The following is a 27345-nucleotide window of genomic DNA, read 5'->3' on the forward strand; positions in this document are numbered from 1 at the left end:
CACACGCACGTATCTGTGAAGTGTGTGTGGGCGTGTATCAATCCCTCACTGAGCCCATTGTCTCTGCCGCCGTCACGGCTGGTACAAGGAGGGCAGAGGACAGAAGGCGGCATTACTTTTGCCGAGGCCACAGCACAACGCGATCATGGTAAGCGGGTTTTTCCAAACGGATTTTCATCTCTTGTGCCTTCCGCACTGACCGCTGGCGTGTGTGTCTTTGCAGAATAGCCGTATGTTAGCCACGCTTCTATTTGCCGTGTTTTCTTCGGCCCGCTCCTCAACCAGGAAAGGTAACGTGTCATTCCGTTCGCGTTGTGACTTTCCGGCGATTGGGCACAACCGCTGCGTGTCGCTTAAACGATATGAAAGATTTGCCGTCGTATCCGGCTCAATCGAGTAGCTTTTCATTTTGGCTCGCGCTCTTGCCGGTGAGAAAAATTTCCCGCCTGTCCCGTTGTCTTCAGTGGGTCTCGCCAGCAAAGTCCTGGTCTTCCCTTACGAGACGGATTTCAGCTACGTGACGCTGATGCCGCTGAAGGAAATGGCGCTCAAGGCCTTCACGCTGTGCATGCGCGTGGCCACCGAGCTGCCCGAAGAGCGCCAGATCATCCTTTTCGCCTACCGCACGGCCGACTACGACGAGCTCAACGTGTGGCGCGAGAAGGACGGACGCGTCTCATTTTACATGAGCGGAGACGGCGTTTTCTTTTCCCTCCCGCCGCTGGGCACCTTCCGCACCAGCCTGTGCCTGACCTGGGAATCCGTCGCCGGCCTCACCGCCGTTTGGGTGGACGGGAATCGCAGCACTTATCAAATATACAAACCCGGACACGGCATTCGTCCCGAAGGCACCGTCCTCCTCGGGCAGGACCCCGACAAACATCTCGGCGGCTTGGAGGCCCTGCAGAGCTTTGTGGGGGAGATGACTGACGTGAATATGTGGGACTACGTCCTCTCCCGGAGCATGATCCAAGCCTGGCATTACGGCCACAAGGTCCCCAAAGGCAACGTCTTTGACTGGGCCACCGTTGATTATGAGCCGAACGGCAATGTCATGGTGGTGGAAGATGACTGACTCACCGCGTCAGGGATTTGTGACCTCTACGGTGGAGCGCCTCTCATATTTGTCATCGTTTTACTTATATTCTGTCTTACTTTGCATTAGCCTCCTTATGTCGGTGGGTCTCGAACTGGGGTCAAGGACTCATGGTGGTCGACGATCTGTAGCCTGGGGAACAAAATATGGGGTTTTAAAAAAAAAAAGTTCCCGCTGCATATGGGGAGCAATAAAACAAACACGAAACTAATGCTGATCTTGTCTAAATTGACACAAAAATGTCAGGTATTTTATTTACCTCCTGCTAAGCTATCTTATCCGAACTTCATAAGTAATCATTTTTGGACATTTTTTTTCACTATATTTGTTGCAGACATTTAAATCAGGGAGTAAATTAGGGATTAGATTAGATTGACTAAACTGTAACCATCAACTAAAATGTGAACTTGTTTGTGTCACTTCAATAATAAAGGGATGGTCCTACCGTGACGTTTTTTGTGTTTTTGCGCACTGTTGATCCCAGAACTAGACACAATTGTCAGTGTCATCAGCCTCACACTGAGCCCATTGTCAGTACCGACATGACGCTCCTTGCAGAATCGGCGTCATTCAAATTCAGTCGCATTGTTTTATTTCATTGCGCTGGTCTAGGTGTCGCGTGAATTTAGAATTTAACCCAGAGGGCTGCGCATCCCAAAGACTCACCGTATGAAGGATTCCTTACACGTAACTAGCAGAAATGAAATCATATGGTGCCTCCTTGCCCCCCACCCCACCCCCCCAAAGACTCAGCTCAGGGTCAGATGTTCTCCATCCAAGTGTAAGCTTAAGCTCGCCTTCCCCATTCACGTCCGTGGCTCCTTGCACTCATTATCCCGGCCTGCGCTAAGGCGTAGTGACCTCCTTGCAGAGACCACGGAGAACTTTCTGGCGCATAGCCCAGGTTCCCTTGAGGGTGCGAAAGTGCCGTGTTCCCATTGTGTGTGTGTGTGTGTGTGTGTGCCGTCGGCGCTGTGGCTGCTGCTAAATAAGGAGAAGGCAGGGCCGATGAGTTGTGACTGCGGGTCAGCAGCCAAATGTTCCACCTTCGTGGATGTTGCAATGCATCAATCGCCGTGCCCACTCAGTGTGTGTGAACACCTTTGTGGACCATCTGGTGGACCGGGCCTGGCATCACAGCTCACATACGCACGCACACGCGTGCATTTCCGCCCCAAAAGGGATGCCGAGTCCTCGCACTGTACGAGTAGCTTGAACGCAATCTTATTGTGTACTATGCAGTGCTCGGAACTGAAATATTATTTTTGTCACTGCTTTTGAACTTTGCCGGAGCAGTTCTTACAACGTATAAGTAATTATCGTCATATTCGTACTGTCAAAGGCAGTAATATTTGTTGAGCAGAGAGGCATTGTCACACGGCTCTGACGGATGATGACCTATATTCTTACTAACGTCTAATGTCAGGGCCAATGGTAATATCGAATTTTTGTTTGCAAAATATGGTGAGTTTTTGTTCGTGTTAGGCCCTCAAAACTGTGCATATTATTCAATCTTCCCCAAAGATATCGACAGCTTCCACGCGTACCCGATACCTTGACATAAGGCTGGTATCAGCATTCGCCCATTTTGGCATTTTGACGTTTGTAAGTGGTAACAAGGCTTTGTGTTAAGTAGTGGAGTCGCAGGACATGACAAGTGGCCGTATAATTCCTGCTTTTGCGTCTTCTGTGGCCTGTTTTGTCCAAGTGAGCAAACGGTCGCCCCCCCCCCCCCGCCCTCCTCCCGTACCCCGCAGCCCGCACGGGGGGCCTGCCAGATCTGCATATCGGCCCCGTGGTGCTCGGAGGTGCCGCCGACTCGTGTGCGTGCGGAGCTGGTGAAATGTTTTCCACGCGAGAGGAGCTAGACGGGAGAAGCGCGCTAGCCGGTCGGGGGGAGACAGAAGGCGGGCCGTTCTGGATTCCTTCGAGCAACTCCAAAGAGATTTCCAGGCAAAACATATTTGCATACGGCAAGACAGTGCTACGAGCTATCCCGGCGAGCTGAGGCGTGTGCGCGCTGAACAGATGGAGAATGTTTTTAGAGCTTTCTTGCAGAAATTGCAGCCCATTAAATTGAGATCTTGGGCATTATTCAGCGGGCGTTTGTTCACGGACATGACAAAGAGGCGAGCGGATCAAGCTGCTCTCGTTAATCACACATCGTTCCCGACAGGCGAAGGGTCGGGCGGCTTTTCAGCTCAAGGGGCAGCGTTTGATTTGGACAGATGGGCCGGGTCAGTCGGAGATGAGCTTCAAAGGAAAAAAATAAATAAATAAAAGGACGTGCAATCTGTAATTTCTAAATTGTCTTTCAAATTCATATCAGTCTTATTCAAACGCTTATTTCATCCAAAATGTTTTTTTAATCACTCCTGCTCATTTTGATGTATTTTTTGAGTCAATGTATCATTAGTAATAACTTCAATTATTATACCCATAGCAAAGATATAGTAAGATTAAACATTTTTTTGGGGGGGGGGGGGGGTCAAGAGGAAGTTAAGAACAACTTGGGCAATGCTACACGCTCCCAAAAGACCTCAATATTAGTTCAACTCTTCCTTCCCTCTCTCGCCAAGACGATGTAATGTGCCAGTGTGTCCCCTTCGTCGTCCCCCTCTGGGCTGTATGAAAAATTCACCAGGCCCTCCCATTAGAGTCATTCCGAATCAGGGGGCAAGGCATCGCGTCGGGCCGACACCGCGCTTTTATACCTCCTCGCAACGCAAATTGTTCTCTTTACGAAAACACACCAAAAAAAAATCACAGCCGGTTGGCTCTAAGCTCGTTATGTTGATTTATTGCACAAATTACTTTTGGGACAAGAGGAAAGAAGGACCTTTTTTCACCATGTATGTTTATTTATTTGTTACTATTTTGGCGGTGCTTGTTTGAAATGAAGCCTTCAATCTGTTATTTATTCATTCACATGAACACTTATGAGGACATATACACACACACAGGAGCATCACGGTCAGTCGTGAACGGTTCAAACCAGATGGACAATACCCTTTTCAGTAAGCGCCTTTCACACTGGCGGTGCGAAGCCTGACCTTTAGAGCGGTGAGGGTGAGAGCTCTTGGCTTCCACCGGTGCCATACCTTCAGGCGCAACGGGCCCGACACTCCAGCGAGTCGCTTAGTGGACTTTAAAGCGTGTAACAATTTGACCTTAGAGCCCCCCCCCTTCAAAGTCACATGAATGGTTTTGTCAGCATGTGAGAAGGTGAAGCGCATGCTATCTCCTTGAAACCGCGATTCACATCTTTGTATTGTTGAGGCTTGTTGGCAAGTTTGGCTAAAAACGTAGCCGTTGTCGTCGAAGCGCACACCGATGCAGCATTTCGCCTTTTTTTTTCCTTGGCCGTTAACCGAAGCAATTAATGAAATAAAGAATTGAAACAGCGCGAGAAACATTTGAAAGTAAAAAGAAACCTAACCTAACCTCTTTGGCTGACGTGCGTGCGTGTGTGTGTGTGTATTTTAGCATGCTTTAGCTTTGGCCCTCCGTGGCCTGTGGGCTGTCGGGCTCCTCCAAACATATGAGCGCTGCCACATTGCACAATGCTGCCAGGCGTGCCGTGGCCTCCTGATTAAATATTACAGCCCTCTAAATGGATGGAGATTAGCCTCTGTGGGAATGTTAGGGCCTAATTCACGCCCCCCCCCCCCCCCCAGCTCCCAGCCACAAGCCTTCTCTGTTCATGTGTGTGGAAAACAAATGCGGGGAGGAGCGCACAAGGGCGTAAAATGGTTGAATGTTTTTCGTGGTGGTTTGAAGTGAATTTCTCCAACCAAATTTTCATTTTGGTTCCCTACAGATTTGGATCGTGACGTGAATATATTTCCCTCCAGAGCCGATACTGTGAATATCCGGTCGGTGCTGAAACAATATTTGTTTCATTGGATGCAGTATAGGTGACATGAACGAAAATGAGCCACTTGCAAGGGCTTTGATTCATATTTCTAGATGTGCTCGCGTTCACTACCGCATGATGAAAGCCGATTGGGGAAAAAAAACCTGTCAGTCAGCGCAAGGAAAGTGTTCAATTCCCACTTGCCATTCAAATTTGTGCATGTTTTCACTGTTGTGTTATGCCAGCTCAGCATTGGGCCCTGAATTATTGATGCCTTGGTTTTGTAGTTCACCACCTATAAAATGCTTTTAAGGACGCGAGTGCATGTTTTGAGGTCTTTGCATGAAACGCCTCAACTTTATTATTTATAAACGCACATTTTATGGAAAAGGGATTTACACACCTTTCACCACCAGACATGACATGGGGGTGGGGGTGGGGGGGGCGGCCGCAATGTAGATATAAGGCATGAATTTTAAGTGTGAGCAGGTGAGTCATTTAATTTGTGGCAAAAACATACTGCAGACAAAAAAAAATGTGAATTTGTGGGCACACAATACTCATATCTGTGGCCACAATTTAGTATTTTGAGCCCACAAAATCACATTTTTCTTCCCACTTGTTATATCCTTTGTGGAGGTGTACTGAACAACCCCCATGTCATGTCTGTGTCTATGTAGAAAAGGACTTAACACACGCACACACACACAATTTGTTCAACATATGTTGTCGTTGGATGCGCGGCGCCTGTAACAATGCGAATCCTTAATTCTCTCTTCATTTCCCTCTCCTAATGGACCAACACATCCATCACACGCGCATGTTTGTGGAGCATCCTCAGACAATAACCACACACACACACGTACACACAAGCAGCGTGCGCCACTGGGCAGAGACTCGCCTGAAAGATTGAAAGCAATTAAAACTATCATCTGCAGTGGCTCTGGGCTGGCCCGTGGCTGCGAGGGGGGAGCTGCCACTGTGCATCAGCCTCTCAGCCCTCACAATGCGCGGCGACGTCAGAGCCCAAGTGGCGGCACACAAACACACAAGAGCAGACCCACTCGGAGAAACGGTGAACCCCGTTTTGGCGCGCGGATATGTTTCGGACCCTCACCCCGCAAGAGGTGAAAATTTGTCATATCGAGACAGCATGTGAAGTCGTGCTGGATTAAAATTTTCCATAGCTGCCGGTTGGAAAAAAATAGCTTTTCCGTCATACTTCATTAAAACATAACATCATTCATTAATTCAATAAAATGTGACGAATCGAACAGTTTGTGCACCCTGATAAATTATGTAATTGCTTCTTCTGGTATGTGTATCATGGCCACTGGAGGACAGTATCATCCTGTCCTGCCGGTACAAACGGATCAGAGTTTCACAATTCCTTTAAGTGGACCCTACTGGGTCAAAGTAGGGTCAAAGTTCTGTCAGTCGTTTTTTGCAGAGGATAAAGAATATATGCCTGTGAGTATAGTTGTATTATCTGTCTACATGGATCAAATATCGATTGCTTCGAGCGTTACAACACAGCCACATAGATGCTACGTGTAGCCCGTCTATGGCGTTTTGCATTGTTCGCGAGAGTTAAGCTAGCATGAGGCAAAGTTTTCGTGACTGGCGTGAATTCTGCACAGCCAGGTTGGACCCCGATGTTGATCATTTTGCAGAAGGCTGGAGGATGTGCTAGAGGGACGGCTCTGCAATGTACGTCTCTCGAAACAAAAACCAGTCAACGCGGAAAAAGTTTTTTTGAAGTGATATGAAAAGTTTGTGCAGACTGCCTGCAGCGGTGCGCAGGTCTTCATTTAAAAGTCTCAACATTTGAGCAAATCCTCAACTTCCAACTCAAAGCACACCTGTATATACACACACACACACAGCGCGCCACAGTCAGATATCATTAAGTTGGACTCCTGTAACTCCAAGCTGTTTGGGTCAGAACCCCAAGCGTCTTCCACGTGTTCGTCCGTCTCGCTCTGTTTGGATTGGCCCTCAGCAAGTCTCCTCGGGACAATCCCACCATCGCCATTATCGGCTACTGTTACCGAGCGCCGACTTGGCTCTTTTTCTCCGATCAGCTCTCAAGCTGTCACTCTCACTTACCGTCGACATTAGCACCGGTGCTTCCCTCATCCTGGTCCTCCCCACCCTCCCCGCCCCCCTGTGTCCCATCGGTGCGTTTGAGTCACATCTCCGCTATTCGGCCTCGACTTAATTTGACAGGCCCCTGTTTTGTCAGTGTGACAGGCCCATAGCGAGACACTAATAGGCCACGGAGACCACCAGCAAAGGCACCAGCCAGGGAGGGCCCCGCGGTGCCAGTCCGCATCACCCTCCACGTCTCTCGGGGCGATGCGGGCTGGAGCGAGAGGGGGTCAGGCCTGGACTGGTCAGGCGGCATCGCTGTCACACCGGGCCACAGCAGACTGGACGCGGCCTCAGTGCTGACACCCGTCACTATACTGTAAGCAAAGCCCCCCCCCCCCCCCCCCCACGCCAACCGGACTAGAGGAGAGTTAAAAGAACAGCCAGTGGGGGTATCTAATGACTGTGGCTGCCAATCACAGACAAATATGCGGACTCCGTATAGCGAGGGAATTACCTCCACGTTATGTACTATTCATTTACTGTGTGTTTGTCTGACTGACAGTTACCTGCTAAGCTGTGATTACCCGTAATTGGTAGCCGGTGGCTTTTGGCAGATTCTGTTTTATGACCTTGTAGGTCAACCGTTGCATCAGTTGGTGTCCAGTAGATGTAAAGGGACCCAACAGACAACTTTGATGCATACAGTTGAAGTATGTACTGTACATGTACAGGAATACTCTGCAGTTGCCTTGAGACACGAGTGTCTGAACTTAAGAATTCTTCAACCGCTGTATGGTGGCAGAAAACATTAATCTCCTTACTTCTCAGAAATCAGTAGTTTGGCAAATAGTGAGCAATTCTTCCAAAAAGGCTTCAAATTTCCAGTTTAAGCTTCCTGTCAAAATGAAACATGAATTGATTAGAATTAAAAGTTGTGTATTTATCGATTGCAGAAGCCCCGAAGTAGAACTCTGTGGAACACCATATCTTGAAAATACTTTTTATCCCCCCCCCCCCCCCCCCCTTGGCTTTGTTAGCAGGGCGCGGCATTTAAGCGTGACAGGAGAAGGAGACGCGGGGATCTGCCAGGAGTACTCCAAGGATCTTGGGTGTGGTGAATTATTAAGTTTTACTAATACTTCATAAATCCCCTCTTTGTCCTGTCCATTACCGGCCTGTCACATCCTCTCGCCACTGCGAGACTGACTCACTTGCTTCATCTAGATGACAGAAGTTAAACTGTGTTCCGGAGGAGACGGGAGGAGGTGGTGGTGGGGGTGCAGCCGGGGAGGAGAGGGGGGGCACGCCACTCAGCAAGTAGGCCCCAGGGCTGAATGGTTTGGGAAGCCCACGCGCGTATTTAGCGCTCGCTGCCCTTGCGCGTTGTGCTTTCTTATAAGCAAACTAGAGGAGGCCATTTCTGCCGAAATTGAGTGTGAATGCCGAGGAGCTGATGCTGCAATGCTGTGGAATGAATTGAATTGTTGTCAGACTTGAAGTTAGAATGCTTTGAATCAATTGACAAAGTCAATATGTGAAATTTGCGAATCGTATTTTGAAAATGAGGGAATTTGGGCAAGGGCACATTTGCGAAAATTCCCCACAGTTGTCCCACTCGCCCGGCATGTCAGCGTTTGCAAATCAATGCGGACATTTTACATATTTAACTCCCCCCTTCCACATTTCTCACACTTCATGCTGAAGCGCACTCGCGTCATGACGGAAAGGCGCTTTTGCGAGACAACGAAGCGGCGGCTGGATGAGTTCAGCCAACTCCTCGTGCATCCTCTATCTTCCTCCTGAACTCCCCTCGCATCCACACCAGCATCTCTCTCCCTGTGATCCCCCCCACCCCCCCATCATTCCCCCCATCTCCTCCTCCCAAAACAGCAAACCTTCCTTTGCCTCAGTGCGTGCCTGGCGGACTCTCTCGGCGGTCTCGACAGCCGAGCTGGTCGTTGCCCCGAGCGCTGTGGAGCCGTCGCCTCTCATTAGTGTCACCACGCCTGCCTGCTCCTTGATTAGAGAATGAGGTGCATGGAAGGAGTACGCGTGTGTTTATATGGGTGGGTGTGTGTCTTCACAAGAGCATGGGGGTGCGTGTTCACCCCCCCCCCCCCACGCCCTTTCCCCTCCGCCTTGTGCCCGCAGAGCTGCTTTTAAAGATCAGTGATTTGGTCAATTGGCGTGGCAACTCCAATCCCGCGGAAGGTCACTGATGACTCAATGGACCAGTCAGTGAGGCCGGCTGTCATGTCGTTTAATGCGTGTGTGTAAAACAAGGTTATTAGAGTTAAGGAAAACGAATAAACTAGAATTGGGGGCCAAAAAAAAAAAGTTTCATTAACAAAAAAATAAATAACAACGGAAATGCTTAAAAAAAAAAAAAAAAAAAAAAACTAACTGAAATTGTATTTTATGGAAAAAAAAAATACATCTAAAACTAACAATATCAAAATGATCCTTTGTTTTCGTTTTTGTCAAAGGTTCATTTGAAATGCATTGCTTTTGGAATTACTGTAGAGTTCATTCGTAGCTAGAGAAAAATCAAGGTTGGTTTGAAAATTGTAGTTGAATTCACGTTGTACTTTACATATAAAAACTAAAACCAATACTAAAACTAATAAAAATGAAATGGAAACGAAATTGAGTGCAAAAAAAAAGAAGAAAAATGATACAGAACCAATAAAATAAAACTAAACAATGTCAAATCCAAAGATCTATATAGTGTTCCCCTACTTTTTTTTTTATGGAGTACCAGTACATTGTTTGTGCTTCATTCGTGATTTTGTATATTTTTGGGGGTGGGGTGGGTGGGGGGGTTGAATCGAAAGTTGAGTTTTTGCAGCAAACAAATTGTAAGTGTAGGAATGCCCCTGTTACGAAATGGTGATTTTGTGTGACCTTGGAGCAAATTTTGGAGCGATGTGATGGTCAGGTCAGCGAGTTGCTACACCCTGAGGGGTCCAGAAGTGTGCGATGTGCGTTAGTCCACTTCCCGAATGTCCTGCCCAAGGCGCAGCTGTCCATTTGTGGACAGTTTCTCTGCCCAAAGGGACCACTGACTGACCGAGTGACTCCATGGACCTTGTATACACACACGCTGTCCATCTGTTTGGCTCTGTCTATCATTCACCGCTCTGGAAAATACAAGCAGACATCTTGGTTCATTACGAATTTAAAATACAGGCTGGACAGTGACATTTTATTGGACTGGATTGAGGACTTGCTAGTTTCTCTCTTTTATTGGATTTTATTTAAGCTATTGGCGAGCTTTACTTGGGTTGCTAATTGTGAACTGAATAATAACAAATGCAAACTTAGCGAACTGAAATGTGCATCTTCCTTGTGCTTTTTCATATGAGAGAATAAGAGATTTTTTTTGGAACACCAAGAGATGTAATTTTGGGCTGGCGCAGGATGATTTATTCACCATGAATCAGACAACATTGAACCATTTTCCTCAATAAGGCTACAGCTGTGGTTTCCTCATTTGCAGCTTGACTGGAGAACAAATGTGATTGTTTTTATGCAGGAAAAAAAAAAAATTTGGGGTATTTTTGGCGAGTGCCGGAACAGATTAATTGCACTTTCATTCATTTCACTGGAGAAAGATGATTTGAGATGGTCACAGAACAAATTAAACTTGTATTTGTTCTACTTCAGTGACTTTCCACCACTGCTGATTTGAGTACAGTAAACCGTCATCCTATAGCCCCCACGAAGCCCCCCACTCACAGTGTTAGCCAGCTCCCAATAATGCAAACAGCTTAGCGGCAGTGAAAAGGCACGAGGCTGACAGCATCTGAGAGGCAAACAAGCCTCCCCCCCCCCCCCCCCCCCAAGCTATGGCTTCCTGACTTGTTTATTTGCTAACTGGCTGAGAGGGTCTGTGCTGCGCTGGGGGGAGAGGGAGAACATATGGTTTGCTAAAACGTGAACTTGTAGTTGGGAGGCCGAGGCACCCTAAGGGATGAGGCTGACGGCCTTTGGTCCCTGTCTCCCTCGATTCCTGCCGCATGGGCAGCCAGCGTTGCACGGGCGTCCTCCAGGAGTTGGCGCTCTCTCCCCACTCCCCCGGCCTGCCCCCCCCCTCACCACCACCAAGGGAAAGTGATGGTGGGTCCCTGCATGGGTGGGGGGGGCCCTGGTCGCAGCTGGGAAAGTGACTGACACCAGGCTCCCCAGTGAGTGTTGCTTCTGCATTACTGAGGGAATACAAGCCTGGTCCCGGCATGAGGCTGCGCTGGTGCTCGGGTCCCAACGCATATGGACGTTTGCCACGTGGCAATCGTGTTCCGATTTTGGACGCATTTGTCGGGAAATGCATCCTCGGCGCTTGGGAATTGGTCAGGAAGTGACGATGAGATTTGATTCAACTGAGGTGGCATCCACGCTATCTTCAGCACGGTATCATGTGGCTCTCGATTATCAACTGGTGAGTGAGTTCAAGTCGTTGAGGCTGGTCGGCCGCCGAGCTGGCGGCGACGTCAGCTAACTCGCACCGATTGCCGCGTTGACATGGAGACACACTCGTCAACACACACCCCCGAGCTCTGAGTGTTCACACGCACATCCACACACACACACACACACCCACACAGTCCGCAATACAGTACACACATTGTCTCGCACACCCTACATTGATGAACAAACACATGAACTCCCTGTGGGTCAGTGACTTAATATGCACATACTTACACGTTGTTGATACAGACACACAAACCCGCGTGCGCACACCCTGAAGGTCAACGCTGTGATGGACAGCAGTAGTAATGCACTGTGACACAATCAGCTGCTTTCCTTCATTTCCACTCACCCCCCCCCCCCTCCTCCCGTCAGGTGACACCCGTGAAATAAATAAATAAAAAAGACCCACCTCCTGAGGGCGTGGTGGGGTGGGGGGTGGGGGTGGGGGTACGGAGGGGTCAGCTGGTTGGAAGAGGAAGTCGGCATCGGGTGAAGCGAGGAAGGAAAATCGGGTGACAAGGGGTGGGGTGGGGGCTGGTTGGGTGGGGCGGGGGGTGTTGCCAGCTGCTTCCCGTATCTTAACCCAAAGCGAGAAACGAGGGTGTCAAGTCCTGAACCAGCTGGTTATCTCGTCTTTCCTTCTCCGATAAAGGTGGTGAAGCATCGCACGTTTCCATTGTCAAAGTCAAACGCAGCTACAAAGACTAGTTAATTAAAAGACGGTGTGCGCACTAGTTTTTTTTTTTTTTTAATTGAGTTCGACCACTTTTGAAGTCTCCATGGCTAGGAATCACTCTTTTATATTACATGTGTATTTGACGTCAATGTGTTTAACATTCCAAATAGTAGCAGGTCGCGCAGAAGTAAAGCATCTGATTTGCTGGAAACGTGTGTGTACGTGTGCGTGTGTGTTGAGACTAAAGAGAAGGGCACAAGTGTCTGCAGAGGAAAAACCCCCCAACGACTCATAGGTCCCGTCATGGCCGAACCTTGATATCTGCCCTTTGCACAAATCAAGCCAGCTGACTTTGAAGGGATGCCTTTCCACACGCTGGACGGCGGCCAGCGTCCGTCCGGCCCTCGACGGTGTAATTGCCTTGCGTGTTCATTTGAGTGTGAAAGTGGAAATGTCTCATTGTTTGCTCCCAGCGGCGTCGGCTGACATCATGTGAGGCCAGGTCTCCTCTGTCAGACACTTGTCAATCTTGTTACATTTTCTTTTTTTAAATAGTGTCAGTATTCAGAGACCTTTTGGGGTTTTATTTTTCTTTCTGATGACGATATTCGCTCCCTTTTTGAGTTCACTAAAAATATTACCGAACCGCCGACTTGTAGCCTAGCTTCGCTGAAAAATATTGGCGAAAACAGCCAGCTTGTGACTAGCCTAGTTTAGCTTGGCCTAACGTAATTCTCAGAGAGAAATGCAATAAACTGCTTTATTTTGGGTAAACGTGTATTACGTGTCTCGGTTTCAGAGTATTTCACCTGCTATGAAGGAAAATGAAACCACAATTAAGCTGCATATACAAAAAAGTACGAAAGATACCAAGATAACTAAAATGTGAAATGAAACAAACCGACTGGAAGGTTACCTTCACCCACGACTAATTGACAATATTGGCCTGTAAAAAAACGTTTGTTTTTGAGAGCACTTTTCCAGAAATTCAATTTCTAAGATTCGCCCTCGTGCCCTCTTTTGACTTTTTCCAGAAAGTGTGGCTCGCCAGTGCTCAAACTTATGTCGGAAAGTATTTTACACCTTTGTAAAAGAGCGTCAAGAAGCACACACCGGTCCGGTTGCTTCTATGCAACTTTTCAAAAAAGCAAATGACTGAAAATCCTCAGCAACATAAAACAGGGAATCGCTCAAGGTTGTTGCTCTTCTTTGATACGGAAGGGGGAGAAATGGGCTTGGGGGGGGGGGTCTGCGGTGAATAATTGATAGTGGCTGAGAGCGATATGAGTTTAGTTAATGTGCCCAGCAGCGCACGCTCAGAGAGGAGCTGTTAGCCATTCCACCTCGGGCCTCAAAGTCACAGAGTGGAAGGAGAGAGGAACACTCATCCCCGAGTTGGAGGAGTTTTCTATTTTCAACAAATAGTCCATCTTAGAAGACATGCGGCAATACGAGCGCGCGTGTGTGTGTGCGAGCGCGTGTTTGGATGCATGCGCACAGCTGGCTCAGCCTGGTGGGCGCGTTGTCGGAGCCCTCCAGTTCCTTTCCCAGAGCCGTAATGGAGTGCGGCTGTCAGCCTCCGCAGATGCCGCTCCATAAGGACCCTTAGCTCATCCTCCTCCTCGTCCTCCTTCAGAGCGTCGGTGGCTTCACTCTGCACGTCTCTTCTTCAATTCGCCCCTGCGTCAGGAGGAACGTTTTAGCGTCGAATGTAGACTAGGCCCGACTGTGGAGACCGCTACCTTCATTTAGAATGAACCCCTTCATGCAGCGTGTAACCTGATGACATGATAAGCTGGCCACTGTCGTCTTTTATCAGTACCAGAACCTTGATTTGGGATTAGACCACAGAATCAGGACAAGAACCTTATGTCTGGACTTGAGCCTGTTCTCAGGGCAAGAAAGTTCACTTGGGACTAGTCTAAACCGTTCTCTTAGGACTTTCTCACTAAAAAAGTGACTAGAACTGTCACTTGGGATGTTATCCATCCATCCATCCATTTTCCGAACCGCTTGATCCTCACTAGGGTCGCGGGGGGTGCCGGAGCCTATCCCAGCCATCTCCGGGCAGTAGGCGGGGGACACCCTGAATCAGTTGCCAGCCAATCAAGGGCACACAGAGACGAACAACCATCCACGCCCACACTCACACCTAGGGACAATTTAGAGCGTCCAATCAGCCTGACATGCATGTTTTTGGAATGTGGGAGGAAACCGGAGCACCCGGAGAAAACCCACGCAGGCCCGGGGAGAACATGCAAACTCCACACAGGGAGGCCGGAGCTGGAATCGAACCCGGTACAACTGCACTGTGAAGCCGACGTGCTAACCACTGGACCACCGGGCCGACTTGGGATGTTATTGTTGAGTAAACTATTCTTTCCCAAGCCGAAATCCCTGCTGACATGGTCCTGCTTCCTGGTACCAGCCAGAAAGTGACCACTCTTCCTCACAGTTTCTGCCATGGCAGTCTTGCTCAAGAGTACATCAAACGTCCAACATCAGGTTTCGCCGCACCGTGGAACTCAGTCATCCAGTCAGGGACCCTTCACGAGGCATCAGGCCGGCTGTCGCGCCGATGTGGCCAAATGGAGGCTGACAGGCCGCTTACATGGAGCCTAACCATCTGGAGCAAATGTGACAGTGTGGTGGTGGTGGTGGGGGGGGGGGGGGGGGGGACTATGTCTGCTCAATCAGGAGGAAGGGCAGGAGAGCTTGGTGACATGGAGGACCAAGGGGGAGAAATAGAAGAGGAGGTGGAAATGATATCTTTCGTGAGGCACATTGGCGTCCATTTTTCAAACTGTTTCTCTCAGACTGGAGAAGAAAAGGTCAGCTAGATGGGAATAGCGGCGAGGGAGATAGGTGAATCGATGATACAGTGGCTCAATAGATAGATAGAAATTAGCTAGCATAGATAGCTAGATAGAAGTTAGCTCGTAAGCTAGCCTTTGATCAATACTATCGCTAGATTGACAGACGGCTAGATAAATAGTTTGGGGCCCATAACCTCAGTTATACAAGGCTTCCCTCACACAACAACAACAACGTTCTTCACTCCATTTCATTTCAAATACTTTACCTGCGACTAAATGTGTTCGTCATAAGAAAAATAACAATTCGAAACCCCTCCTCATCACGGTTGAATTAAAAGAGTCACGTCCGGTATTAAGATGCCATCACTCACTGATGTAACCTTTTAGTTCAACTTGGCTGCGAGGTAGAGTGCACGTTTGAAAGTGTAGGTGGTCGCGGGGCAAAAGGGGGGGGGGGGTGTAAGGGTGGGGTAGGGTGGCTGTTTTATTGTAGTGCCTGAGGGCGACGCTCCTAGTCAATATAAATGTGCACGCTCGCTCCTGCTGTGCTCCCATTTGAGTACAGGGACGGACGAGAGGCAGGCAGACAGCACCGGGATAACAACCGCAATCCTCGACTCCGAAAGACAGACACTTGGATTGCAGGTATCACCCACTTGATTTGCTTTATTGTTGCTGATCGTTTTATTCGAGGTGGTCATGCAGGGACCAAGACAAGCGGTATCAAGTTCTTTTCTGCAAATTTAACTGAATCACCTTGTTCCGATATCTTTGTTGTGGTTATATGCTTATTTTATTATCATTGTGTTTATTTTATTTATTTTAGTTTTTTAAGTCATCTTGCATGGACGAAGAAGAGTGGCTGATAACGGGAGACACGTTGCGCTTGTTTATGTGTGTGTGTGTTTGCGTCGTCAAAGACATTTAAAAGCAAAACTTTCATTATATATATATACAGTATATATATATTTTTTTTTGACTTTTTGAACTGAAACAAATTATGTCAAGAACTTTGTTGCCGGTGTTTGGTTTCGTCTTATAGAAATTATGTGTTTCATATTTTGAATTGCATTCAACTGTGATGAATGTGTGCACCGTGAATCGGTAAATTGGGAGCGATGGATGGATGGATGGAATTAATATACAAAAATACTTGGTTACTCTAAAATGGTTCAATGATTTGTTGTTTACGATGATACTAATGCAGCGTGTTATACCGGAGACAAATTCCTTGTGTGTTCTACATACTTGGCCAATAAAGATGATTCTGATTCTGATTCTGATTAATTAATTTTATATATATAAAATGCACACAGTATCATTAAAGACATTTTTTTAAAATTATTTTCTTTAAAATTATTTTCACACGTGATTTAAAAAAAATGCATCCAAATACTATTTTAAATAATGGACAATTAACCTGCAATTTTTTTGTAGTATTAATAATTAGAATGACTATTTTAATAATTACAAAATTAGACATGCACTTTGAGGAAAAAGCGGAAAATTAAAGCCGACAAAAGTCATCATTAACGGTTGTTTTTATTTCTCTCCAGCAGGACTTGTGTGTTGTTGGAGGGAGACAATTCACGATCCCGGAAATCGTTAAAAAAGGTAATTCAATAAATAAACACGTGGATCAACATGTACATTGAGTTTTTCATTTGTTGTTTTTTTTTTGTTTTTTTTTTTAAATGCCATCCCATTGAGTGTGACTTTTGTGGTTGCTGATGCATGCCAAAGTGGTTCCAGTGTGCTCACACTGTCCGTAATTGTAACAATAGATGTTCAAGTGGTTCAGCTTGTTGGATCATCGGCTTTAAAAGCCCAAAACAAGACCGCAGGGTTTGGATATGGGATGGGGGGGGGGGGGGGGTCTCAAAGTGCACAGTCAAATGCGAGTGATCCACATCTAGTGGCCAGAAGAGGAGGAAACTGTACGATAGAAAAAATATTTTTATTGATTGTCTGGTAACAGCAGCTGCTCGGCTCCATTATGAGTTTAAACGGGGGGGACCCCCGAGGCAGACACGGGAGTCGATGAATTGGTCAACAGGCCCCGACAGAGAAACGAAAGTCAACGGTATCTACCGGCAGACGTGGCAAAAGTATGTTCAAGTAAGTAAAAAAAAGAATAAATATTTGCGGTAAAAGTGTAAGCCTTGATTCAACTCTTCGACGTTAAAAAAAAAAAGTACAAACTGTTGCAGCTGTCCCTGTTTTGACATCGTGTCATCGTTCACAGAGGTTGGAAAAAAAAAAAAAGTACAAAGTATTTTGAGATATTTGACAGCCGCCTGAGAAATCATTCTCCTTATCGAGTTTTCAGTCATCATGCCCTCTGAGTGAAACCACAAACAAATGCTTACGATGAAAATGAGTTTGAAGTCAAAATGATTTTGGACTACTGAGAGAAAACGGCCGCAAGCATGGGGGGGGATCATGAAAACTCCGCTCCGGGAAGTTCGGATTCCGTCCGCAAACCTGTAAGGCAGACATGCTAACCACTCACAACGCGTTCCTTGCGTTTGGTTTCAATGAATCTCAATTTGAAAGCGTTCACTCTTTTATCTTTGAATGACCTGAGGAAAAAGAAGAAATAAAAGCCTTCCAGCAGAGTGTTTTAAACGGAGGCTCCTCGCATCCTCATTCACCGCAGGGCCCTCCCTAAAGTGGAACAAGGTAATAGTTTCTTTTATTGTTCATGATGAGAGGGACGTGATATCAACTTTTTTTTCCCCCTCTCTCCTGTTTAAAAAAAATAAATTAGGATGTTTAAATTCTCAACTCGCAAGATGAGGCCTAGTTCAGGAGATCTATTGAACTTCTGCACTGTGTCTTGACCCAGATCCCAGTCCTGCCACTAATTATGCCCCCCGGGCATGACGCCAGGCACTCATTAGTAACCAGCCTCCATCCCCCCGCTGCCACCACCTTCTCGTCTTTAGCGAGCGCTACCCGCAACCCGGACTTGGACTCGTTCTGCCTGCTAGTTGGCCTTCAAGGTTTCTGGTCGGAAACACTAGGGGCCATTCCTAACCCCGCACAGGTGCACAGCCCCCCTTGTCATGTCCCATTTGCCCCCGAGGCCTTACCCTCACCCCGGCCTGGTATTCTGGCGGAACTAATGAGGAGTGGCAGGTACAGTGAGAATCTCAAGTTAGGTTAGTGGTGAGTTGACCTTTACCTCAGGTAGACAGCACATCTTGGAGTATATAAAAAACAAAAGACATTCCACGGCAAAGGGCTGGGGTGTGCAAACTTTTGTGCTCAAGGGCTGCATTCTATTTTGAAAACGGACAGATGGGCCAGTTCAAATGAAATGTCACATTCAAGAAAACGGTCGTGTCTGTTCACAGGTACCAAGAAAATCCACCGAAGGTCGGCGACCGCGCTGAAATCTGATGGACATAATCCAAATGAGCAGCAAAATCGCAAAGCGGCTTAACGGGTCTTGTGAATGAGTCGAACCTGAACAGGAACACGCAGAAATATCAGGACCAATCATGTCCAAGGACGACGCTTGCAAAGTGACGTCCGCCGGCAAACACAAGGAGCGCAAGCCCAAGAAGCCTCACTACATCCCTCGTCCGTGGGGAAAGCCCTACAACTACAAATGCTTCCAGTGTCCCTTCACCTGCATGGAGAAGTCCCACCTGTACAACCACATGAAGTACAGCCTGTGCAAGAACTCCCTGTCCCTGCTCATCGAGTCCGACTGGCCCTACAAAAAGGGCAACAACGTCCCGCACCCGGAGCAGCTGCGACCGTCACAGCAGGGCCTGCGCGGGGCCGGCAAAGAGGCCCCGGACCAGCGGGCAACGCGGACTGAGGAGGTGCAGCAGAGAGGTGTGGAGGAGGAAGCGGAAGATCGGGAAAACCGGGGACAGGAAGAGGAGGGAGAGGAGGGGCGGACTTTGGTGAAAGAGCGCTCCGAAAAAGGGGACGCCGCGGAGTGCAAAGCGGATTCCGAGTTGTTTATGGCCGACATGCTCTCCCTGCAAGACCAGCTCCTGCGAGCACGCTCCGTGGAGGTGGAGGCCCAGTTGAAAAACTACAAGACCCTATCCAAGAACTGCATCACGGCACCCGCGTTGCTCTCAGACCAGTGGCGCCTCCTAACCGCCAGCAAGGCCAAAAGCGAAGGCGCACAGGCCCGAATGAACAGCTCCATCCCGTGTTATCCTCCCCCGCCAAACCTGGTGGACTACCAGGACCCCGCCGGGCTCAATCTTTCGGTGCTCGGGGTGGGCTATCCCATCGGTCCGAGTCTTTTCTCCTACATGAACTCGACGCTGCCTGCCACTCAAACCCACGCGCAGCTCGCCCAGCTCCCGTTCCTGGCTTCGGCCGCCCAGCTGATTCATCCGGCCTCCGGCGGCCACGCGGACAGAACTCTCATCCCCCCGCGGCTCTACTACCCGTTCCTGTGCGAGCACAGCTTCGCACCGGCCTCCGGTCAGAGCAATGCCAATAAGGGACCCAAACCCTCCACAAACACCGTCGATACGTTTTCTTTATCTGGTCTCCAGCCGAAAGTTAACCTGTGGAAAGTGCCTGCCCTGAGGCCTGGGGCCACAACGGTTTCCCCTGTCGGTCGGACGTCACCTTCTGACCCGGCCTACAGGCTGAGGGATAAAGTGCAGGCTTCAGCCAAGGAAGGTAAATCTAGTTGGGGCCTCAAGAGGCCGGGTGGACCCGGAGTGAACCGTGAGGCTCCCATGGAAAAGAAGCCGACGACGGGCTTCGCTTTGGAATTTCTGAAGAACATCCAGACAAGTTCTACTCTAAATATGGCATCGGACAAACTTAGGTAGGTTAAATCACTGAAATAATACCCAGAGAAAACCGGATAAACTTAAAAATGACTATTATTGCAGGAGGGAACAACAACTACGTTGAATGACCTCTTTCGATCTTGGCTTGCTTGTTAGACTGAACATTTCTCTGCATTTCAGTTCACAGAATTTGCACCACAAGACCAGGTCATCGGAACCCCTGTACACAGATCATCTCACCAGTCCAAATCCTGAGGCATCCTCTCTACCTGCTTCTACCAGAGGGCACAGTAGCCAAGACCCACTGACCACACGCCCCATTGGGGACGGTGCCTCGGAATCAGTGGCTGCTCTCCTCAATGACCTCTCAAAGGCCTTACAGGAGTATCAGGAAGCGGAGCGCAACATCTCCCACCTGGAGAAGGAGGACCTCCCCGTGCAGCACCACCTTTGGGAGCACCTGAGCAAAATCCGAAATGAGCTCTCGCATATCCATCAAGCTCTGGAAAGGACGGCTCGCCAGAGTGACGGCCCGCTGGACCTTTCGTTCAAGAGAGCCTCCGCCGACTCGAAGGAACTCGGCCTGAAGGAGAACACCGCAGTGTCGGATGAGGAGGAAGAGGAAGAGGACAGGGAGGAAGAGGAGGGCAAAGCTATGCGGGGCTCGCTGGAGACTCGTAAGCAGTCGTTGGACATGCTGATCAAGATGAGTAATGCCGGAGCGTCGGTGGTGAGCCCGGAAGTCCTGAGTCAGGGAGCCTTGGCCATCAGGCACAGCCCCGCCGAGGCCTTGTGGCCGAGCAGAACCACCAAGTGCGAAGCCGACTCGAGCGTGCTGCTCTGCCCTGACGGCAGACCGGTAATGTTTGCGGACATCCCTCCTTCTGCCAAAGCGGCCAAAAGACCGTCGTCCATACAGCGACTAGAGGGGCAGTGCCCCCAGAGCCCATTGATGGCCACAGACACTTAATCTTTGATTCCCAGTCATTCAAATCATGGTACTTTGCCAATCCCACAAACACACTCACACACACAAAAACATTGTGTCTTCTTCTTTTGTTGGCATGTCTTGAAATTACTCAGACTGCAGCAGAAGCATTCACAACTTTTTTTTGTTTGTTTTTCATTTTCACAAGGATGTTCATGTTCAGCACCTTCCATGGAGCCCCAGACACGACACAGTGCAAAACAATTGTAAATTGTGGCAGCACATATTGATTTAACGTGCACACAAAATGCAAATTAATAATATGAATTTAACAGGGCCAGTTAAAAAAAATACTGGACTGTGTTATAATTCAAGAAAATCAGTGAAATGATAAATACCGGTCGTGTTCTTTTACTATATCCTCCATTATCAAAGGGTGGAACAAAAAAATTGATGTGTTCCTCTACTTCAATAATTAATGTGGCACTCCCTCTTTTAGTACAATTCCCGCCTTTTAACTCTTGCCGTAGTTCTCTTGATGTACATGGCGAGGTAAGCGTTTTTCGAGCCGGATAAAAACTTTTGGGGCAATATTTTAAAACATGGCTATGCCATATAATTTGTGTAGGGGTACGCCGTATCGCTCTAATTGGACATTACTTTCTGCTATTTTCGTCAGGTGTGTTGTGTTTTCTGGCGTCCCTTTTTTCTCTCTATGTCCACGGCGAAGGGCACGCATTGTCCATCAACTTGACAGGCGGACATTGTTTTCTGCTATTTTCGTCAGGCTTTGTGATTGAGACGATTAAACGCAGCCAGTACAAGAAATTCTGCTCTGCGTCGTCAATATTCTGAAACACAACGCAGTCGGACACGACCGGTCAAATGAATCTTCTAGCAGAGATGTGCGCTCCATTTATCTTACCCCAAATTGTTATGATATTAAGCCTACAAGGTAGTATTTTATGTGCATTTTACACCTATTTTGTGGGCACGTTATATGAATATTGTGGCAGGAAAAAAATGAACTCTTCTGGGGATTCGTACCTTTACGATAAAAGACAAAAAGAGAGTCTCACATAAGCACTATTAACTTTAGATTTTCACGTGGTTGCCGTTTGAAAAGTCATAACATTCAGTTGGAGAGACAATCGTTCCCACCCGTTTGTAAATTATTTCGGGGGGCGGGATACAGTCTTTTAAAGGGTAACTGATTTTATAAAGACAATTCTGTCTGTTGTGGGTTCACTGAAAATAGCATCGCATGGTCCACTCGTTTCTTGAAATAAAACCAGTAAAATAAATCAAAATAAATGTATTTTCAATGGGGAAACTGCACAGTCTGAGCGCTAATTTAAATGCTTCATGGACAATTTTGCCTTAACATGGAATTTATAAATTTACTGTCAAACTGCTTTGTCGGTGAGATAAAACTAGGCCTAAATAAATGAAGCTCCTCCACCCACTTTGTCATAGATGCTTGGTGCCATAACATGCTGCCAAATTGCACCAAAGCAATATTTTTATATTAAACACGGCTTAGGCCTAAGCATAACACAGCAAATGCAACTTGATTTGTGAATAACGGGGATAGAAAAATGTTTGGTGCTGTTTTTTGCAATTTTTCTAATGTCCAATGTGTGCCTGGCTGTGCAACGATGACCTGAATGAAGTGTCCAAGTTAAGGTCTATCAACATTCTCCACTATGAAATCAGACAGACTCTTAAAGTCAAGCGGCTCCGCAAGCTGAATCACTGGGCCACCTGAATCCACTCCTGCAAAGGTCAATGAGCCCCAAGTTCAACATTGACAGGATAAAAGAGGAGAACGCTGGACATTCAACAAGGAGCGGCACTGCGTCCTGTGGCCTCAACACCAAGTGAAAGGTCAGCCGTCATAACAGCGAAACCCTGAATCCGACCTTAAAATAAGTATTAACAGCGCTTTACTCTTTCCCCACACTCTGCAATGTTACAACCTTATTCCAGAATAGTTTAAATAAAATTTCAACACAGGGATAACGCAGAGCATACACACAAACCACTGACCCGAACTACCCTAACTAGGGATTTGGCTCCCTCCTGTGGAGACGCCGCGCCATTGCAGCTCCAAGCTCCAGCGTTCGGGATTTGGCTCCCTCCACTGGACAAGCCGTGCTCTTGCATTCTCACGATGCATTTTAACGGAGGGTCCATCTTAGAGGGTGTTTATTTATTGAAATATCTGTCCACCCATCTATCCAAATAAATAATCACCCCACTAACCAACTGAAAAAACGGATTACAGAATTTCTTTAACAGCCTACAAGAAGTAGAGAAAATCGCTTTCATGCTCTCAGGATTTTTATTGCTACTGGGTTACGACAATTGAGAGTTATGTGCCTTAAGTATAAAACAACTGAGGAGCAACTAGGTACAATGATGGCATCCAATGATGATAAGGGGATTGTGAAGGGAGTAAGAATTCATTGCTAGTTAAAACGTCACTTGTTTGGAGTTGCCGACTGTCTGCATGCTTGTCCACTTGGAGCCAGATTGCTGTTCATTAAACGCGTTTTTACGAAAGTGAAGTAATGTTTGATCGTCCGCCAGGTGGTGCCACAATCTTCTGAGCCGGCCGCCGAGGAACGTGGTCATCGATCTGAGTTCCTGTGAGTAACAAAACACTCTCTGATGATGTCCACAAATCCAAAGTTTGAGGAGAAACAGCTTCTTTTCTTGATAGTTAGTGATAGCAAATTGTTGTTTTACCGGCCAAGGTGAAGCCTGATTGGTGGAGGTTTCGGGGGCCAGTTTGGATTTGAAGACAAGGAGTTGCTATCTTAGTCCACGTGGGCGTCATCAATTTGTTCGTCATCATGACATCGTGGACTGGTCCATCGTATATTCCACGAGGTACACCTCGATTCTCAGTTACCTGAGGAAAAAAATAAATCAACCACAAGTCAATATGTTTGTTTGCCTGTTGTTTAATAAAGTAGAATTTAACTATAGTGATCATTTGTGGCCTTGCTCCTCTTGCAGGGTCGGGTTACCTTGCTGCGAGCTCTGATCCTGCGGTAAGCTTGATCAGGGAACGCCTTCCTTGGAATGAAGCGTGCAGAACCTTCTGTTACAGCGAGTTTTCCATCCTCCACAACAACTCGGCCACCTGCGATCACCACCGAGGCAATGCCTCGAAACTCCAAACCCTCAAAGATGTTTACTTCGACTGTCTGCGGGAAGCAGAATTTAGTTGGCTTTTAGATGGAACTAAACCACCTGCCTTATGATGAGACAAAATTTGTTACCAAGTTGTGTGTTTTGGCAGAGACAGTTTTGGTGTCTTTTGGGTTCCAAACAACAATGTCAGCATCAGAACCCACAGCGATTCGTCCTGTTTGGACATACAGAAGTAGACTCTTCAAAATTGCACCCAGAACATTAACAGAATGTTTGTTTGTTTTTTTACATGGTTAAACTTGATTACAAAGGTGTTACCTTTGCGAGGGTAAAGGTTGAAGAGCTTTGCAGCATTGGTACTTGTCAGCGCTACAAACTCATTCTCGTCAATCATACCTGTACACTACAACAACAAATGTATTGACAACAGATTTCATGAAACATTTTTGCTCCAAATAGACAAAAAAAAAAGTGTGATCAAGTTGACCCAAGTATCACGTACCACGATTCTGTCCCAGACCACAGACATCCTCTCCTCAATTCCATTGGTTCCCTCTGGTATGAGAGTAAAGTCATCTTTACCCATGGCCTTCTGTGCCGTGCAGAAGCTAGCTTGAGCACTGGAAGTCACCTGTAGGTCGCCGCTACAAAAAAACATACACTTGACTAACCAAGGCAAGAAAAGTGTGTGGTCATCCAAACAACACTAACCACGCCAAAAGAGAGCTTAGGTAGTGCGGAGTTGAAGGATCGGGATTGAGGGGTGGGCTCATAACGAGGGCCGCCGCCGTAGCCCAATCTTTGGACCAATACTCAGAGCCGTCCACTGCCAAACTGGCCGTGATCGGCTCCCCGTAGACCACGATCCCTGCCCAAAGACAAATGGGATTAATTCACCGGAGCCATGTGACCGAGCTGGCCCGTCGTCAAGTACACAAGTGGTCCAAAGAGCCTTCGGATTCTCTTCTTAAGTAAGAAGGTCTGTCTCCGTTTCTCTCCTTGTTGTGCAGCCTGCTGTTTACCAAAGACAAGTATTAATGTTTTTTGTTTTTATACAACAGCTTTTATGAATCCTGTCAACTCTTTTGTGAGTCAGTGCAAATTTGGAAGGAGGAAACGCAGGTCACCTTTCTTCCTGGCCTTGGCGATCACATCAGCGGCAGATTTGCTCATCACCTTCGTCACATAAAGTGGACAGTTTGCTTGTTTTGCAATGGTAACGGCTCGGTGGACTGCCTCGGCCTGCGCCTTTAAACAGAAGTTGACGTCTGATCGTTTTCTTTTGAGCTGTTTTGGCAGTCTCGAGAAGAATGAAAATGGACCTCTTCAGGGTGAGCGAAGACATGTCCTTCCGGTCCGCTGATGCCAAGACCGAGAACCATCTTTTGCCTCTGAAATATAACACAACTCTTTTTCAAAGATACCTGTTCCGGAAAGCTTATTTCAAGTTACCTCTGCGATGATGTCACCATTCTCAGCATGGACCAAGGCGACTGCTCCTAAATCCCTCAGGACACCAAAAGCCTCATAAAGCTGTGAGTAAAAAAACCCAACAGGACGCAGAGTTAGTCCAACGCGCACCACTGAGTTACATCAGTATTGTAATGATAACAATGGCACATGCTGCACACCTACAATTAAAAAAAAATGGAGGCTGTTGTACCTGTGAATCGGTACTCTGATATCTGTCCTTGTAAGTCATAAAAAAGAGGAAAGAGTTCACACCTGCAAGGCAAATATTCTCATCAGTCACTACCTGCGTACCGACCTGAAATGATCGTTTACCAATCACAGGACTGACAACTTGAGCATTCCCGCCCTTAAGTAAATATCACATTCATGCTTTGAAAGCAGGCCACAACCTACTCTTACACACACTGCAACGAATATGCAGCACGATTGTAAACTGTGCATTCCCCCCCCATCAGTACAACCTCTATCCTTGACAAGAATCTCCAGATCCTCGCCAACTCCATCATGCCAGCGCGTGACGTCCACGTGGAAGGAAAAGTCACAGCAGGCCCTTTGGCAGGCCACATCCAGCCATTCCTCAAACGCCAACAGCAGACTCGTCCCCGGCTCGGCCAGCACGTGGTCAACTGTTACGACAAACGCGAGTGGAAATGCGGCCACCGGTTGGGAAAGCGTGCGAATGACGGAGGCGTTTGCTGACTGATCATGGTGGTTCCACCGGCCAGAGCCGCTCGGGTCCCCTGATGGAAGTCGTCGGAAGGGTTCAGGCCATTCTGGGCGGCGCGCAGGTTGGTGTTGGCGTCTATGCCTCCGGGGATGACCAAGTGACCGCAGGCCTCCACTGCCCTGACACCTGCAGGGACCATCAAATTCTCCCCAATTTGTCTGTGCGGGGAAAATGAGCGCACATCACCTGGACAGGTCGTGCCTGCAGTTGACATGCTGGAGGAGCGCGACACAGAAAACGACCCCGATTCTTGATCGGCTGCTGTCAAGACGACCATGAACCAGTGTACAGGTACTCTTTCAAATGTGTCCTCTCAAACTCAATACATTGGCTCATTTCATTACCACTGAACATGCTAGTAAACACGCGACACCAGGACAAATCACACATTTTGACTGTGATGTTAAAAAAAACAACATTTGAGTTGATCATTATGAGATGTTGAAATAAAGGCAAGCTACTTGATCGTTCCATCCTCGATGTAAACATCAGCATGAAACGAATGGTCGTCATTGACGATCTTTCCTCCTTTGATGATCAGGCGAGTGTCCTGGAAACAGACGAAAAGATGCATTGGTTTAGCGCGCGACAAATGTGCGTGCAGACAAATAGGCATAAACACTCAATATTGTCTCCAAACGTTGCTGTCCGAATTGGAACACTCCCGTGAAATTCAAGTCAATCGAGTTTTGACTTCACGTAAGATTTACACTGAAATTAACGTCACAACATCAAACCCAAGAACCACCCTGTCCACTTGATTCAGTGACTGAGAGAAAAGTGAAGTTGTTATCATTCCAATTGATTTTGTTGCCTTGTGAACAATTTTATCGTCTCATTTGACATCCAAGCCTTTCCTCGTACCTGGACACGTCCAGAGGGGAACGCCGCAAAGCCTCCCTTGGGTGGGTCTTCTGCGGCGCGAGTCGTTCGGCGTCGCGGAATCTTCGGGCTGAGCGATTCAAAGTTTAGCGTTTTGTTTTCAAAAGCTCCTTCCACACTGCAGAACATTCCGCCATATTTCATCCTAGGCCGAGGAGAGTCTGAGCCCAGCTTGGACAGCAGTGAGGCGCTGTCATCGTCCTGGGAGATTCTTCTTTCAGACATCTCACCGCCACGAAGAAGAGATGCGACTGAAAAGGGAGACGACGAGACGACTGCTGCAAGGCGAGAAGTGAGGTGAGTGGTGGGGACACTTGACCTAAAACCAACGCGAAGGGAGGAGGCAGAGCAGTCAAGGGGAAAAAAAAAAAGCCACCGATCGAGGCC

General features: G+C 47.7%; 3 protein-coding genes across 6 annotated transcripts; 2 read left to right on the forward strand and 1 right to left on the reverse strand.

Moving 5' to 3' along the window:
• The first annotated feature begins 43 nt into the window (after nucleotides 1-43).
• On the forward strand, nucleotides 44-1546 carry LOC147189980 (C-reactive protein-like). The gene is made up of 3 exons (XM_086138904.1): nucleotides 44-148; nucleotides 224-290; nucleotides 465-1546. Exons 1-3 carry the CDS (start codon nucleotides 146-148, stop codon nucleotides 1073-1075), a joined length of 681 nt encoding a protein of 226 aa, XP_085995030.1. The 5' UTR covers nucleotides 44-145; the 3' UTR covers nucleotides 1076-1546.
• Nucleotides 1547-15508: 13962 nt separating this feature from the next.
• On the forward strand, nucleotides 15509-23707 carry prr35 (proline rich 35). 3 transcript variants are annotated; one of them, XR_015104125.1, is made up of 6 exons: nucleotides 15509-15653; nucleotides 16565-16622; nucleotides 18368-19821; nucleotides 19967-22601; nucleotides 23307-23365; nucleotides 23474-23707. XR_015104125.1 is itself a non-coding variant. In XM_086138854.1 (5 exons), the coding sequence occupies exons 3-4, from the start codon at nucleotides 18515-18517 to the stop codon at nucleotides 20754-20756; spliced, it is 2097 nt and encodes a 698-aa protein (XP_085994980.1). In that variant the 5' UTR covers nucleotides 15509-15653; nucleotides 16565-16622; nucleotides 18368-18514; the 3' UTR covers nucleotides 20757-20784; nucleotides 22431-22558. The 3 variants fall into 3 exon arrangements, 2 of the variants coding, with proteins under 2 accessions (XP_085994980.1, XP_085994982.1); XM_086138854.1 differs by lacking the exons at nucleotides 23307-23365; nucleotides 23474-23707 and having other exon boundaries at nucleotides 19967-20784; nucleotides 22431-22558; XM_086138856.1 differs by lacking the exons at nucleotides 23307-23365; nucleotides 23474-23707 and having other exon boundaries at nucleotides 16568-16622; nucleotides 19967-22047.
• On the reverse strand, nucleotides 23040-27183 carry LOC147189982 (dihydropyrimidinase-related protein 2-like). Of its 2 annotated transcripts, XM_086138858.1 has the most exons (15): nucleotides 26941-27183; nucleotides 26538-26626; nucleotides 26050-26234; nucleotides 25811-25975; nucleotides 25540-25601; nucleotides 25329-25409; nucleotides 25199-25267; nucleotides 25004-25124; nucleotides 24588-24744; nucleotides 24379-24520; nucleotides 24195-24279; nucleotides 24005-24090; nucleotides 23750-23929; nucleotides 23466-23631; nucleotides 23040-23363 (listed from the first exon to the last, which is right to left on the reverse strand). In XM_086138858.1, exons 1-15 carry the CDS (start codon nucleotides 27181-27183, stop codon nucleotides 23272-23274), a joined length of 1923 nt encoding a protein of 640 aa, XP_085994984.1. In that variant the 3' UTR covers nucleotides 23040-23271. The 2 variants fall into 2 exon arrangements, with proteins under 2 accessions (XP_085994984.1, XP_085994983.1); XM_086138857.1 differs by having other exon boundaries at nucleotides 25811-26202.
• Between the last annotated feature and the right edge of the window lie 162 nt (nucleotides 27184-27345).

This window comes from Hippocampus guttulatus, chromosome 19 (assembly GCF_054856545.1).
Source record: "Hippocampus guttulatus isolate MCC_2025c chromosome 19, RoL_Hgut_1.0, whole genome shotgun sequence".
NCBI classification, from domain to species: Eukaryota; Metazoa; Chordata; class Actinopteri; order Syngnathiformes; family Syngnathidae; genus Hippocampus; species Hippocampus guttulatus.

What these genes read in the sequence shown, in the direction of transcription:
- LOC147189980 (XM_086138904.1), top strand. An exon ending in CCGCTCCTCAACCAGGAAAG is followed by an intron (nt 291 to 464) that starts GTAACGTGTCAT and finishes CGTTGTCTTCAG; the next exon opens with TGGGTCTCGCCAGCAAAGTC.
- prr35 (XM_086138854.1), top strand. Translation starts at nt 18,515, where the DNA reads ATGTCCAAGGACGACGCTTGCAAAGTGACGTCCGCCGGCAAACACAAG. An exon ending in ATGGCATCGGACAAACTTAG is followed by an intron (nt 19,822 to 19,966) that starts GTAGGTTAAATC and finishes TCTGCATTTCAG; the next exon opens with TTCACAGAATTTGCACCACA.
- LOC147189982 (XM_086138857.1), bottom strand. Translation starts at nt 27,183, where the DNA reads ATGTCTGAAAGAAGAATCTCCCAGGACGATGACAGCGCCTCACTGCTG. An exon ending in CGCCAAGGCCAGGAAGAAAG is followed by an intron (nt 24,745 to 25,003) that starts GTGACCTGCGTT and finishes GTCTTTGGGCAG; the next exon opens with GGATCGTGGTCTACGGGGAG. An exon ending in CAACCTTTACCCTCGCAAAG is followed by an intron (nt 24,091 to 24,194) that starts GTAACACCTTTG and finishes ATGTCCAAACAG; the next exon opens with GACGAATCGCTGTGGGTTCT.